Raw genomic sequence first — 15586 nt, 5'->3', positions numbered from 1 at the left:
AACTTTTCATTGCTCCATATGGACTGCCTAACAAACATAAGGACTAATTTAAAGATGCTCATCCCAAGGGTGTACTAATGTAGTTCAGTAATGCTGTCACTGCTCAAAACTGCTTTGAAATCTTCAGAAAACTGAAAATTCAGTTTTCTTCTGAATATATGCAAATCTAAATTACTTAAGGAGGCTTTGAAAAGAAACTGAAGTGCAATGAAAGAGATGGGCGAACAAATGGGACACACAGTTGGTAATTAAGAACTATAGTTAAAAACTGTAACATATAATGCTGCCTTTTAAAAATAATATTTTATCATTATATTATATATGAATATAAAATGAGCTGCACTTATGAAGTCACAAAAATATTCTGAGAGGTGGAATAAATATGTAGCTTCCTAAAGTTCCTTTGAAGGATGTGGTGCACATTCACATGTATACATTTTTGTATGTTAATAAAAAGAGTTCTGTTGTTTTGTATCACACTGCATTTTTCCTTTTGAAGACAGATAAGCATATATGCTATGAAGTTTTCTGAAATAAAAGCATGTAATTGAAAGTGTCCATGCTTAAGATATTGCTTTAAATTACCTTTAAATTGGAAGAGTAATTATGGGACTATTTTTTGTCATCAGTGGGTCACTCTCGACAGTAATCGTAGGCAAAGAAAATAAGCCCAGAAGATAAAAGGGCTTTATTTTTCCGCTTGTTGAGCATGAAAATGGTAAAGGAGAATTAAGACGATAGGATCTGGTCTTTTAAAGTATTAGAGGATTGCATATTTGTACAAGGGAAGCCTGATGAATTATATGTAACTGACTTCAGGTTGGCAAGTCTATTCACAGCAGACATTTGGTCCTTTCCAAAGCTCCACGAGACATTTGGTCCATGTCTAAATATCCTTGAAATTTAGTCCTATACAAATCATCTATGAGCATATTTGGTCCATGCCAAATGGTTTTGGACATGACCAAATATCAAGACCAAATAAATGTCTCCATGGATGTTTTGGAAAGGACCAAATATGAACAAATATCAAGGACCTTTTGGTGTAGAACAAATGTCTTGTGGATGTTTCAGACAGGATTGAGTGGTCCTGCATGCAAGGCTGTTGACAGTTTAACGTATATGGATCTCTTCCAGAGAGGACTGGTGTCTGGAGAGTATAACTATCCAGATGCTCTGGATGAGGGTGGTTCTATAAGAGTTTGTGCTTTAACTACTGTTCTACATATAACTGTCAGTGTTACTTACACCTGCAAGGCATTGTATTTGCCAAAGTCCACAGCCTGCCTCCAAAGCTATTTTAATGTTAATGTAACCAATTTCATTTTAATATTTAATAATTGAACTTTCAGCTTTTATTAAGAATATTAATAATTAAAAGCACCTTCATAGGCTCTGTTTGCCTGCTCATAATTTATAGGTATCAGATATTAATTAAACTTTAATTGAATTTATTAGACAACTATGTCCCAGTTCATGTACCAGGCAGAGGGATACAAAGCCATCTCTACTGTGACCGCATCGGTCAGAGTTAACTTCCCCTTCTCCCCTTCCTACTGATGTCATCAACAGTCACTTGACATTTAAAAACCACTATCTCATTAAAAGGGGAACCAACTTCTCAGGGTCCTGTGTTCATGGTGAGACAGGAAGGGTGCAAACAGGTCACATGAACTTCAAAATTGTATGATTTTCTCACCAGTGCAAAACTTGGGCTTCTGTGAGCTTGGAGAGTCTTTGTGCCCCTTTCGAAATATAGGAACACTTTGTGTCCCAAGAGTGGTTGGAAAGGGCCGAGATAAGAAGTGGATGGCCTGAGAGCAGCCTCTCACTGGCACTTGCTTGCTCATTCTCTGGGACCCTACTCAGAGGCTGTTTTCCCATGAAGTCTGGCCCCCTTCTCTCCTGTGGAGTTAACCACTCCTCCTCTGTGCGTGTGGAGGAGCTGCCTGCCATGCCACCATCCCAGGTCTTCAGGTGGGGCGGGGGAGTCCTTACTGATTGTGGCAAATCTCATAGTGACTGACTCCCACGCTCAAGGGGGTTGCACGGTTTGCTGCAGTTGATCTTTTGCCTCTGTAGCCACATCAGCGTATATTATTATTCTGAGTGGCCCTGTCCTAGTATAGCAAGTGTCATTGTGCGGGAAAGGTACTCAGATTTGTTTACTGCTTTACTTGGAAGATTATGGGAAAACGAGTTGGACTTGGCATTTTGAATTTTATAGGTTTAAGCTGTCAAAAATTCTCTGTGATAAAAATAGCTTCCATGTACATATCAATATGTGTTGGAAGAATCTGTAATATTAGCAAGCAAGAACCTAAGCACGGGAAAAAAAACGTGTGTCAACAGGCAAAAGTTAGGATTCCCTTTGGCTTGTACTTGAGGCACAGAAACTTGGAGGAATTTTTAAAAAGAGAAAGGTCTCTAAGTTAAAAAAAACAATTTTTATACATGTATACATTCCATGTAAGCTCTGTTTAGCCTAAAATTGTCTTGATACTGAGTTGAATAGGAGCTACATTAAAGGATTCACATTTTAGAGGTGGATACTTTTTTTTTTTTTTTTTTTTTTTTTCCGCCGCCCGCAGGCCTTTCACTTTTTTGGCCTTTCCCGTTGCGGAGCACAGGCTCCGGACGCGCAGGCTCAGCGGCCATGGCTCACGGGCCCAGCCGCTCCGCGGCATGTGGGATGCTCCCGGACCGGGGCACGAACCCGTGTCCCCTGCATCGGCAGGCGGACTCTCAACCACTGCGCCACCAGGGAAGCCTGTAGAGGTGGATACTTTTACTTTATTTCCAAAGAATAAGATTTAAGATCAAGAAAGGTAACTGAAAAGACCAGAATGTGTTTGATTTCACCAGATTATGGGTTCCTTTCTGTAGCTTGTGAGCCTAGCACAGGGCCTGGCACGTAATAATTTAGTAGGAGCTTGATAAATGTTGACTGGATGAATAAATAATTATCTGTGTTCGTTGGTCCACATTAAAAAGCAACTGTTATCGTTCTTTTGCCTTGTTTGGAAGAGGTTTGCATATTCCGAAACAGAAAATCAAACCAGAGAAATCTAGCATAAGGTATTAAGATTTTGAAAGCTGGGGAGAGACAGATGATATATTTGGTTATCAGCTGAGACCGGTGTGTGTCTCCCTCCCTCTCTTTCTGTCTTTGGGCCAGAAAAGCACTGACTTTCCAAAATACATGTTCTTCCTTTGTTTGTTTACTTTAAGTGTTTTCTCAGATAGCCTGACTCATAACTTCAGAGAACTGATTTAGAGGGTAAAGAGTTTATTCCAAGTCCTACATGCAGAATGAGTAGTGGTTTCACTGAGGTGGATGATGTGACTGACGTGGATGCAGAGATTAGAAAAAAAGGTATCCGCCTCTTTGTGGGCTGGGCTTCAATAAGGAACTTGGAGAAAAGAATGAGTATGAGCTAAGAAGATGGACTGTGTCAGTTGAAAGGGAAAGAGGTTGCAAAAATGTCTATTTGTTTATAATTATGCCTATAACATACTAACATACTCCTAGCAGGAAATGTTTAGCCCACTGGAAGCTGACTAGTGCTTTCTTTATATATAAATATATATATTCCTGCAGTGCTCCATTTAGCTTGAATGTCTTTGTCTTCTTCAGCTATGCTGGTGTTGCATTTTCATATTTTGGAGACTGCAAAGATCCTGGCATGTGTGTGTATGTGGCTGTGTAATGGTATTTTGTTAAGGCATCCTGAAAATTGTGTATTTTCGGTAGAGAAGAAAGTGTGTCCCAGGCATTTGTAAATCACATTACCTTGCTATGGGCCATGCAAGGACTTCTTTGAAATCTCCCAATGTCCAAATGGTTTCAGCTCCTGTAAGCAGCCACAGTTGACAAAGCAGAACTCATACAAATTCCACTGCTAATTCTGTAGACGAAAAAGAGGAAGAGTTGCTAGTGAGTCAGCTACCTTGGTTAGCAAACAGACACAATTAGCTTTAAGCCCAGAAAATTGAAAGAACATGGAAGTTAATCTCTCTTTTGTTTCTCTTCGTAGTGTTTCCTCATCTTTCTATGGATTATATATATTTTTTAAATGTCACAAAGCATTGAAGAGAGCAATTCTCTCTACTTTATATGTATGTATGTATATGTGTGTATATATATATATATATATAATATGTGTGTATATATATTTACTGCATACGCAATCAGTGTTGCATAGGATAATAACAATAGACAAGTAGGATGGCTAGTTGGGGTAGTGAGAGACTTTCACTTGAAGATATACTATTTTGGGTAAAATTATCAAAATGTTACTTTAGAGACATTCAGTGTTTTTCATAATTTTGCCAGGTGAATGTGTTTCAAGTCCTTTATATATTATTTTAACACATTATTACAAGTTAAAATATGTAAGGAGATACCAACAGTGGTTAGTATTCTCCTTGTTCTCTCTTAAATTCCAAACTAGAATTTTTATTCTTTTTGCAAAGTTGAGATTACATTACATTCATTACTTTTTCTCCTTTCCCCTCATGCTGTAAATATTTCTTTTTAAACTTGCTTTATTTCACAGTGTGTCAAGAACATATCTCAGTAAGTAGATCTGACTGGATCTAACACATTCTTTTTAAGAGCCATATAAAATTCCATAATATAATATATATGGTTTATTCAATCATTCCTTTCCTGATTATTTCTAGTGCTGCAATAAACTTTCTTACCAGGGGATTAAAAGAGCCCAGTTAAGAATCACCCTATGCATTCAGACTCTCTTCCCAGTGTCTCTAAGTCACCGGCACATTCTGTCGGGAAGATCAGAAAGCTCCCTGTCCCAACAGCCCTGTGGGTCTGGGCTGGGCAAACTATCCGTCTTGTGGTGGAGCCTGACATCCTGGTCACTCAGCATCAGTGACAGGCTCTGAAAGGAAGATGGTGCCTAATACGAGTTTGGAAAAGGACCAAGGAAAGCTCTGGAGTAAAGTAACCTGTTGCTTGCCCTCCCTGCATATCCAGTTTTGTTTTGATTTTAAAATGGTAATTAACGTGTATAATGTTGACAAACTTTTTGGCTTGTGATGGTCTTGTTTTCTAACACCAATCGACAAAAAAGGACTCATTTAGAAAGCCTATGCCAGAAATAATAGTATAAAGGCAAAAGCAAAAACTTTCAAGATAGGAGCCAATAGCAAAGAAAAAAATTGGAGCCCAGAATGTCTTCTTCCATGTTGATGGCCCACTCGACAGGCCACCTTTTGGGAGTTTTCTGTCAATATGCAAATTCTAACTCAGTACTCAATACAAATCCCATTTTGCTAAACATAAAATATGTAGCATTCAAGTATTTTAAAGAGTGTATCTTAATATTCTTATATCTATTGTTATCTTCAGTTTTACGATTTTGGACTGTCAGGACAGTAATAATCAGGGTATTCGTGGAGCTTCTCCTCCAAGCTTAGCATAGTTATCTTCTTTGCAATTACACAGGAAGATCCTTCACAGAAATAAACACTTCATCATGGCCATGGCTTTTGATGTGATGTTAATTGGCTGGGGACAGAATGGGGGCCTACAAATGGGGTCTGTTTCCAAACTGGTGTCAAGTACTCCTCACGAGCTATAGAGAAGCGATCTCTAATTGAAATTTGTGTGTCATGGGGAGTAGTGCGAGGGGCTCACAGATAACCAAACATTCAAGCCAGAGAGGAATACCTATGAAAAGACAGGGAATCTCTTTCTTTTTCACACACACATATATATACAGTTGACCCAACATGGAGGTTGGGACACCGACTTCCATACAGCCAAAAACCTGTGTATAACTTTACAATCCAACCTCTATATCTGCAGTTCCCCATCTCTAGATTTAACCAACTGTGGATTGTGTAGCCCTGTAATACACGTTAATTGAAAAAAATCCACATATAAGTGGGCTTGTGCAGTTTAAACTGGTGTCATTCAAGGGTTAACTGTATATATTTTTTTCTATTTAAAAAGTAATGAAGGGCAGAATCTGAAGTAGCTGTGGTTTGGCTGTCTATATGTATCACCAGGATTTAGAAAGATAGTTTTGTGGTAATCCATGTCATCTTGCTTTCAGAGTGAACTGAAACTGGATTTGCATCCTTGTGTACTAGGTTAGCAGTTGTTCAACTTAAAATAAGTCACTTAACCTTTCTGAGCCCCAGTTACCACATCCATATAGTGAGGGTTATTTCTCACTACCTCACAAGGATTATTGGGAGGTTTATCTGAGATAACAGGTATGAAAGTGTTCATGTAGTATTGAATAAATTCTGGTTTCCCTTTTAAAAAACTCAAGAGGTCTTTCAATAGGAAGATGTTTCTTGTTAGGACTAAGGGGGATACATAGTAGGTGGTGGCGTAAATAAAACTTAGAGAGAAATGAACAGTGATGCTGGTAACCAAACATATGGTTTTATAGTTACAAAGAGTTTCCATGTTCTTTATCTCATTTGTTCTTCACTAGAGTTCTGTGGATCAGTCAGGCTAACGTTTATATCCATTATATAGGGGAGGAACTGTGACTCGGAGAAATTAACCAGTATCACCTTGCAAGCCTGTCATGGAGTGTTCTTTTTGACTAATAGTCCAGTGCTCTTTACTTTATGTTGTCAATACCAGACAATTGGCAAATACTCAACAGCTAGAACTCCAAAATTATGTCTGAAAATCTAGCATTGTTCTCAAATTGTCCATGATTCCTGGAAAGACGAGACCATCTGGGGAAGTAGCCTAGACTCGACTCCTGGACTCCTGAGGCCCACACTACGCTTGATGTGCATTTCTTGGTTGCTGTGGACCAAAGACATTGTGTTTCTCATATCAAATGCACCATACTTTGTGACTGTTTCACTTCATTTTTAGCATTTCCTGAATTGCAGTTAACTGATTGGAAAGGGCTCCCTTCTAACTGAGGTGAAAAGTTTGGTTTGCTTCGTGTAGGCCAAGGTTCATATCCTTCAGCCCTCGAGTATCACAGATGAGTATCTCCATCTCTTGGTTGATACTCAGCACATTCTGTGTTATGATGTTATCTATCCTTGTATGTAAACCTTTTTTCTCCCCTTGGAGAGTACAAGTCCCCTAAAAGAGGAGAATAAATCATTCCTCTGTACTCTCAAGGCCCAGCTGAGAGCCTAGCATTTAATGGGTTCTCAAAAAAAAAAAAAAAAAAAAAAGTTTGCTGCTGCTTTTGAGATACTCTTCAATGTTGACTTCGTAGGAAAGATTCATTAGAAAACATCATATAAAAGAGAGGGCTAGGGCTTCCCTGGTGGCGCAGCGGTTGGGAGTCCGCCTGCCGATGCAGGGGACACGGGTTTGTGCCCCGGTCCGGGAAGATCCCACATGCCGCGGAGCGGTTGTGCCCGTGAGCCATGGCCGCTGAGCCTGCGTGTCCGGAGCCTGTGCTCCGCGACGGGAGAGGCCACAACAGTGAGAGGCCCGTGTACCGCAAAAAAAATAAATAAATAAAAGAGAGGGCTAGTTTTAGAATAAGCAATGTCTGCTACCTCCCTCGCTGTATAGTGAATGGTCTCGAGAATTTTCATAGAGAGAGACAATTGCTAGGAACATAAAGGGTGCTTAGAAAAGCACTAGTTATTACCATGTCCACTTGAAGGCAAGAAAAGGTAACACAGGTTCTACTCTCCCAAACACAGACATGAGTCTGTTGAAAATTAGGTCTGAGACTAGAGCAGATAGAAATACACGGCTGCCACTGGGGTGAAAAGCCTTTGAGATAAAGTTGAATTTCTTATTTCTAAAGAGTAAGAAAAAAGTGTGTTTTGTTTGGTCCTTACAAATTATAGTGATTTGGTTTCAGCCTAAGCAAGCACTACAAGCAAATCCTGGCAGGCAGGGTCTCCACAGGAGTGGCCAAGCAAGTCAGTCTGCATTTCCTTCCAGCCCTCATTTGGCTGATGCATCCATAGAAAAGCAGAATCAAAGGCAAGAGATGACTGCACCCGAAAGCATCCAAATGGTTCCTTTGGCTCAGAGGTTATTTATAGCAATCTGGCTCACACTGAGGCCTTCCTGCTTTATTCAGCGAGTGTACAAAAGTGCAAATAGAAGCTCCAGGACCTTAGCATAGACATAGATGCAGGGTACGATCAATGATTAGATATTCAAAGCTTCCATGTTGTTGATGTAGCCATGCCTTTTAACCCCCAGCAGTGTGAACGTGGACCTTGGACTAGGCTCATCCTCTTCTTCATGTGCACATTCTATTTGTAGATGTTGCTATGAGGACAGATTCATCAAAAATGACGGATGTGGAGCCTATGGTCAACAATTTTGCATCATCAGCAAGGGCAGGCCGCCGGAATGCTCTACCAGACATCCAGGGTTCAGCTGCCACGGGTGGAACCTCAGAGTTGCCCCTCAAACCGGAGGTCCTCTCCGTGAAGGAAGGTAACACTCAAAATCCTCTTAAAATCAACAGCATTTCTCTCTTCTTCATCCTTCCCTCTGGAACAGTCTCCCCTTTAACTAGTTAAGCTTGTTTACTAAAGCTTCTCAGCTTTTGTTTAAAGCTAAGTAAATTTTTTTTCAGCCTTTCTAAAAGTGGACTTTTCCTCTTATTATCTCCTAGATTAAATGTGGAAACTGAACATTTATTTACTTGTTGGATGTGTATAGTTATGCACAGTCCTAATGATTGGGAATACAAAGGTGAACCAATATAATCCATTCCTTCAAACAGCTTACAGAATTTCCTGAGACGTTCTAAGGAATAAAGTAATTTTTCTTCTGCCATCCATTGGCAAATCATTTTGGAAGCTTCTGCTTCACTGTAGTGTTCTACAAGCTCTTCTATTTCTCATAGCTAAGAATAGGTTTATTATCAAGTAGAGATGGGAACTTTAAAAGTTGATCATTCTTTAATCAGTAGAAAAAGTTGAATTCAGAAAAAACGAGAGCTGTCAAACCAATGAAGGAAAATCTTGGGTCTTTTACCCTGTTGCTTACATACAGTTCATAAAGCTTCCAGCGTTTAGTCTTGTGAAAATAAATATAATAACACTTACAGTAAAGTGTTAAGAGTCCCTTCACTTAAAAACATTCAAATAGCTTAAAGAGAGTTTTAGTACCAAGTCATTACCAACATACCTGTGCTTTGTACCCCATTTTAGACTTCAAAGTGGACTCCAGTGTGTGTGTAGAAATTTATTACTGGTGGCAATGAGGCAAGAGAGAGCTGGAAGCTTCTGCACCTCTACCCTATTCATGTGAGCCCTAGAAGAGGGCTCTTAGTTCTTTGCCTCAGGAGGTGACTTTCTACCTGGTAAAATTACAAGTGTTCCTGGTATGATCTTTATGAAATACTTATATCCTTGTTAGGCCAGGGACTGTGGCTAGACCTTGGAGTCCCATGGTTACCTCACCTTTTTCTAAAAATCATTGTACGTATCATAAAGGGTACTAAAATAATAGTAAAAAAGTATACACGTAAACTATCATAAGATAAAAGAAAAGATGGAGGAAATGAAAGAAGAAGAATAAAAATATGTGTAATGTTTTGGGCCTTTTAAGTTAAAAAATGTAATCTGATTATCAGGGCATGATATTGCTGTTGAAGAGCCTTCTCAACTAGCGAGGTCGAGAAGATAAGTTACTTGTTCATGTAACAGGCCTAATTAAAGTTGATAGTCCCTACACACACACACAAAACCTTAATGCTTATTGACATTATTTAGTTAAGCAAAAGAGAACAAATACACTGTAAGAAAGTTAGTAGTGTCTTCATTTTATTTTGTTCACTGAAGAGACCATTATCTGAAAGAATATTGTTTCTATTTTTATATTTTTCTTTAAATCATTTTGAAATAAAGTTGAAGGTATTAACTAAGAAACTCAAAATGTTAAAAAGTGAATCAACATAGTAACACCGGATGTTAAAGAATACACAAAAAGGAAGTAAGTTTATGTCGGTAGATGGCATAGACAATGTGTCACTAACAAAGCTATACATAAATAGCTTTAAGGTCTATCTTCTTTTTTTTATTAGCTAAGTACAGACATTAAGGATTTAAAATGAATAGCTTTCAATTGCTAATAGCAAAAATCTAGGGTCTGTCTCAGACATTATGATTTCAGTGTTTTAGTCATTTAAAAATAGAAATTCTGGGACAGATCTGCAAGTTTCCCTCAGATCAATCCTCTTTCATTTTTGTTTTTTGATATTCTTAAGTGGGAAGAAATCTAGGATCGCAGACATCCTGCATCCTGTGTGAAATTAACCTGCCTGAAATCTTCCTAGTTTATAATCCATCTTAATCTATCCCTTACAAATTGATAACCATGGTAGGGAGGACGATGATGCCCTGTAACACATCAGCAAGAGGTGACAGAGGGTGGCAGCATAGGAAACTGTAAATGTCACAAGGGGCCTTTCTTACCTTCCACCATCACTAACTATTCATTTGATCCACCATTCAACTTAGTGCCAAGTGCTAGGCACCATTCTAAAAACCGGCCATATAGTAGTGAATAAGACAGACATAAACTCTTACTGTTATGCATCTTATATTCCAATGGGAGAGTTAGAGTGTAAACAAATAAATATGTAAGTCAACGGTGATATGTTCTATCAGAATGAAATAGGATGCTGCTTTAGAGAGTTACTGGGTGGCTACTTTAGACTGATAAATTCCAGATATCCTAAGTGAAATCTGAATGGCAGCAGTAGGTTTTGAATAACAACTGAATGGTCCGGGCACAGGAGAATCAGAGGGAAGAGCATTCTTTGCAGAAGGAGCAGCTTGTAAAAAAGCTCTTAGAGTGGAACAAGGTGGACGTGTCAAGAAGCATAAAATCTGGCCACCACGGCTCGGAGGCAGCGGGTAAGAGGGAGAGTGGTAGAGGTGACACTGCAGAGGAGGCAAGGACTAGATCTCTTAGGGCTTCAGAAACCTGGATGAATTAAGAGGATATTATTCTAAATATGAGCGTTTTCAGCAGGGGAGTGATGTTCCTGTTTGAATATCCACTTTGTTATGTGGAGAATGGATTGTAGAAGAGAAATAATGGATATAGTTGAGTTAGGAGGTGCAATCCCCATTAGGAAATGTTTTGGGGCCAAATTAAACATTCAGACTCATAAGACCACAGACTCATAAGACCACATCTGGTGCCAGTCTGCTCAGAAGTATACAGGTTTAGAAACACAGCAGGTCAGAAGGGCTGCATTCCACCATCTCCTTCTGTGGAAGTCCTTGCAGCGATCCACATAAGCTGTCCTGGGGACCAGTCTCTATGCACCTTCACCCCACCCCTCACTGAGAACTCAGGTGCAAGGGGACAAGATCTGCACCAATGGGGGCAACGGGCTAGAAGCCCCATGTCCCGTGGGGGCTAATACTTTGTAACAAGTCCTTGGACACTGCTTCCTAACTTCTCTGCAAGGGACATGCTCAGTTATAAGTGTCATGGCATTTACAGAATCCCAGTGCTATGGTTTCCTACCAGGTATTTACAGTTATCGTATAGTTTCTCTCAGGACAGTTGTACTTTACCATTTGGGTCATTTTTACCATACGCTTAGTAACCAGGCTGACATTCTACCTGAATCCGGTTCCCAGGGTAACAGAGCCAGAAAATTAACCCCAAGTCAAATTTGTCCTTAGAGAAGGATAAAGGAGGCAGTGAAGATGGAGGAAGGTGGGTGGATTTGGGATATATTTTATAGGCAGAATTCATAGGACTTGCTGATGAATTGGAGGTGGTGGAGGTGACTACAAGTAATAAAGAAGAGAAATGGAGGATAATTCCTGGAGCAGCAGGGTAGATGGTGATGCCATATACTGAGAAGGGCCAGCATGGAAGAAAAGCAATTTTGAGGGTTAGAGTAGTGATATCTGCTTCCTGCATATTCCATCTAAGAGGCCTGCGAGACATCCAAATGCTGTCAGCCCTACTTTCAAAATTGGTTCAGAAATCTGCCATTTTCTCCTTCAAAGATCTAGTCTCTTGGTTCCTCTCCAACCCCATTTTCCATCCTTTTTTTGTCTGCACGGTCCCAGTTGCAGTTCTTCCTGCACGTTGCTGCCTCTGACCTTGACGTTTTCTCCTCTTGGAATGCTCTTCTCCCTGCTACCCAACTAGCGAACTCTCTCACCCGCTCAGGTCTTTACTCACATGACCCCCTTCTCAGTGAGGCGTTCCCAGCCAACCCTATCTAAAATTGCAACCTCCAGGCCCCAAGACTTCTTGACAATTCCTGATCTTTAATGTCCTCTGTAGCACTTCTCACTTCCCACATGCCACTCATTTTACTTATTTTAGTTCTTGTCCATATTCCTCACAAGAAGTTCCCTGAGAGCTGGAATGTATGTTTGTTTGGTTTTTTTTTTTTTTTTTTTTCACTGCTTGGTACATAGTGCTTGAAAGTTGGAGAACTGAATGGTCTATCAGATTTCTTTTCAAAGATGCCATTGATGATTTTGGCAGGACCCATTTTGCGGAAGTAGTAGAAACAATGGTTTTGTTTTAAAATGATGACAGCAAAAGATATAATATATTTTAAAGGATAAAAGAAAAGCCAGTAAGTGGAGGAATTGCAGTGGAAAGAAGGCCTTCGTTAGTTTGAAGATGGTAGTGACTTGAGGAAATGACGGAGCCAGGAGAAAGAGCAAAAGTCAGGTGAAATGCAGGGATTAGAGATGATCTTGAGAGTGCTGTTGAGGCAGAAATGGATAAGATCCTGGCTTGTGAAGAAATTAGACCTGGACAGTAGGAGCAGCACCAAGGCCAGCTACAAGGGTGCGCTGGGTGGGCAGCTGCGCAGGGCCTCGGGCTCATAAGAGGCTCGCCCTTGGTTTTGTTCTACTGTTGCTGCCTTGAAATTTTCCATATTTTTTGAATAAGGGGTGCTGTGTTTCCACTATGCACTAGGTTCCAACAACTCATATAGTCAGTCCTGAGGAGCACATCTTCCATTGTAACATGGGCAGAAGGAAAAAGTCGAGACGGCAGGGGATTTTAGAGGTTTGGTGGCAGAAAGTCGAGCTTGGGTGATCTGATTGTTTGACTTTTTTTTCCTGGAAGTAGAAAGTGCGATTAAGTCCTAAGAGCAAAGGAGATAAAAAGTGTAAGGAAGCTAGAGAGTGTGATCCAACATCGAGAGATGGGGAAGGGCAGGGTCAGTCAGTCTGCATCCCAACTGTGGCTCTGTCACTTACTAGCTCGGTGACTTTGGGCAAGTCACTTAACCTGTTTATGCTTCAGTAAACTAATCTATAAATGAAGATTGTAATAATAATACCTTTGAAGACCGCCTGGCACATAAGTCTGGAGAATAGGAGAGAAAGGTAACTAAGAGACAGACCCATATCTCTTTCCTTTGTGTAGTTTCTACATCTGCACTGACGGCAAAGTATGTCCTAATCAAGTAGAAAATGACTAGGATGCATAAAGGAAAAACCAGCTGTTTTATTCCAATATAATACAAAGTAGATTTCAGTATATTCTCTATATGATGGAAAATTATTTGTTTTTTTAGATGTGAAAAAGAAAGATAAAGAAACAGCACAAGACCAATTGGAAAAGCCCAAAGATGAAGGAAAATGAAGGCTCATTACCTATCAAAAGTGCTGAATTTCTGCACCTTGAAAGACTTAGTGGCTCTGCTTTCCTGAGATGTTTGATCTGGTAGTAACTATGGTAACATTGCTGCCCTAAGCAACGTGTGTGTACTAGATAATTTTGTTGTGACACTGCTCACTTGGATTGCAACCGTGATGTCCAGTGTAGGTTATTAAAAGGCAGATTACTACCGAATTGCACCCAAGAGAGAGGTTAAGAATGCATGGTCACTTAAATACACATCATTGTCAATAAACCCAACAAACTCCAACGTTCTCTTTTGGATTTCTTTAGCCAGATATATTTTTAATTCCATTTGTATGGTGATGGGTAAACCACTTCTTGGTAAATAGGAGCCAAACACTATTAATTTAAAACTTCATGGGATTTGTAGGAAATTGTGGTTTTGGTGAGAAAGAATGATAGAATAGTAAAAAATGCATCAGTAAAAGTATGTTTGTTTTTATCCAAAAATGCACCATTTTTTTCTCCAACCTTACAAAGATTTGGAAAAGTAGTAAAATTTGACAACTCAGACATCTCTAGGAAGTTTTTGTTTGATGTATTTTGCTTCTAGTCTCTGCATACTGATTTTTCATGTGGACTCTTAAAATGGAAAATTTGTGGTGAGTAGTTTATATGGAATATGCCTATTAAATGAATCTCGCGATCTTCCTTAACTTCAGTGTGTGTGTGTGTGCATATATTTTTCTTTAATGTGAATTACACAAAACACTTTACTAGTTGCTTTATACTGTCCTTTCTTATTGTTAGGGCTTATGTGTATGTGACTTGTTTCTAAAATAATTTCCTCAGGAATGCAGACATTAATTTTTATATCTTTCCTAAACTAGCTAACATAATAGTAAGCACTTAAGTATTTAGTGAATGGTATAGGTAGAAATAGCAAAATACTTGCTTTTAATATTTATTTAAGTATATATTTTAAAAGGAATGAAACCAAAACCAAAGCTTTAGTAAATTTTGATTTATTAGACATTTTAGGAAAATCATAGAATTCTGAATTTTTAAAGAAAATCTGACTAATGAATTTATTTTTATTTTCAGATATATATGCATGCCATATTTTATTTGATTGTTGATTTAGACCATGTCTGTATACAGTAATCAAATAAACTCTTTCACTATTAAAGAAACTTCTTACTGACACAAGGCTTCTTCATTTTCTCTCCTATAGTATAACAGGTGAAAAACAGTGACACATTTTAGCAAGGGAAGTTAATAGTCTTTGCGATATAAAACACCTCCTGCTTCTCATTTCATTGACAAACTTTATCTTTAAATCTGAGAATACACCAAAGGGGTAGATTTCAAAAAATCTTGTTGTAAGTTCTTAAACATAAATTTTTCTTTAAAAAATAATCAAAAGTAATATTTTGGGTGTAGTACTAATTTAACATTCAATAAAATCTTATAGCCATTAAAATTAGGTTTCTGGAAGTTATTTAATGACATGATATTATATAATCAGTATAAAGAGTTAGGGTAGAGTTTTCAAGTTTGGGGGGAGTAGCAGTTTTGCCTTCTGGAGGACATTTGGTAACATCTGGAGACATTTCTGGCTGCCACTAGTAGGGAGGGGGCCAGGGAGAGAAGGTGCTACTGGCATCTAGTTGGCAGAGCCAGGGGTGCTGCTAAGCGTCCTTCAGTCCTGCAGGGCAGACCTCCACAGCGAAGAACTATCTAGCTACGAGTGTCAGTAGTGCTGAGGCTGAAAAACCCTGGAATAGAGTGAAACTGTCAAGCATGTGGATTTGGGATTCAGATGACCTGGGTTTGAATTCTAGCTCTGCTACTCATTAGCTGTATGATCTTGGGCAATTTCCACCATGTCTCTAAGTTTTATCCTCTTGGACTAGTATTAATAATAGTACATACTTTATAGGGTGAGTGGAAGTAGTAAATGCAATAGAATATGTAAGACACTTGGCTAATGTCTGGCAAAGAATAATTATTCAATAAATATTAGCT

General features: G+C 39.1%; 1 protein-coding gene across 5 annotated transcripts in view; it reads left to right on the top strand.

Annotated features, from left to right (window-relative positions):
• Positions 1-14743, top strand: part of PKIB (cAMP-dependent protein kinase inhibitor beta) — a 102397-nt gene extending 87654 nt beyond the window's left edge. For all 5 annotated transcript variants that reach the window (XM_027087387.1, XM_027087366.1, XM_027087359.1 and 2 more), the window contains 2 exons: positions 8246-8422; positions 13512-14743. In XM_027087387.1, the coding sequence (XP_026943188.1) occupies positions 8254-8422; positions 13512-13579 (237 nt within the window). In that variant the 5' untranslated portion in view covers positions 8246-8253 and the 3' untranslated portion in view covers positions 13580-14743. The remainder of the gene's footprint in view (positions 1-8245; positions 8423-13511) is intronic.
• The last annotated feature ends 843 nt before the right edge of the window (positions 14744-15586 follow it).

The sequence above is a fragment of the Aethalodelphis obliquidens genome, unplaced genomic scaffold (assembly GCF_003676395.1).
Source record: "Aethalodelphis obliquidens isolate GAN/ISIS:26980383/991018 unplaced genomic scaffold, ASM367639v1 scaffold3, whole genome shotgun sequence".
NCBI lineage: Eukaryota > Metazoa > Chordata > Mammalia > Artiodactyla > Delphinidae > Aethalodelphis > Aethalodelphis obliquidens.
The sequence above is the reverse complement of the archived record's forward strand: the minus strand, read 5'-3'. Positions and strand labels throughout refer to the sequence as shown.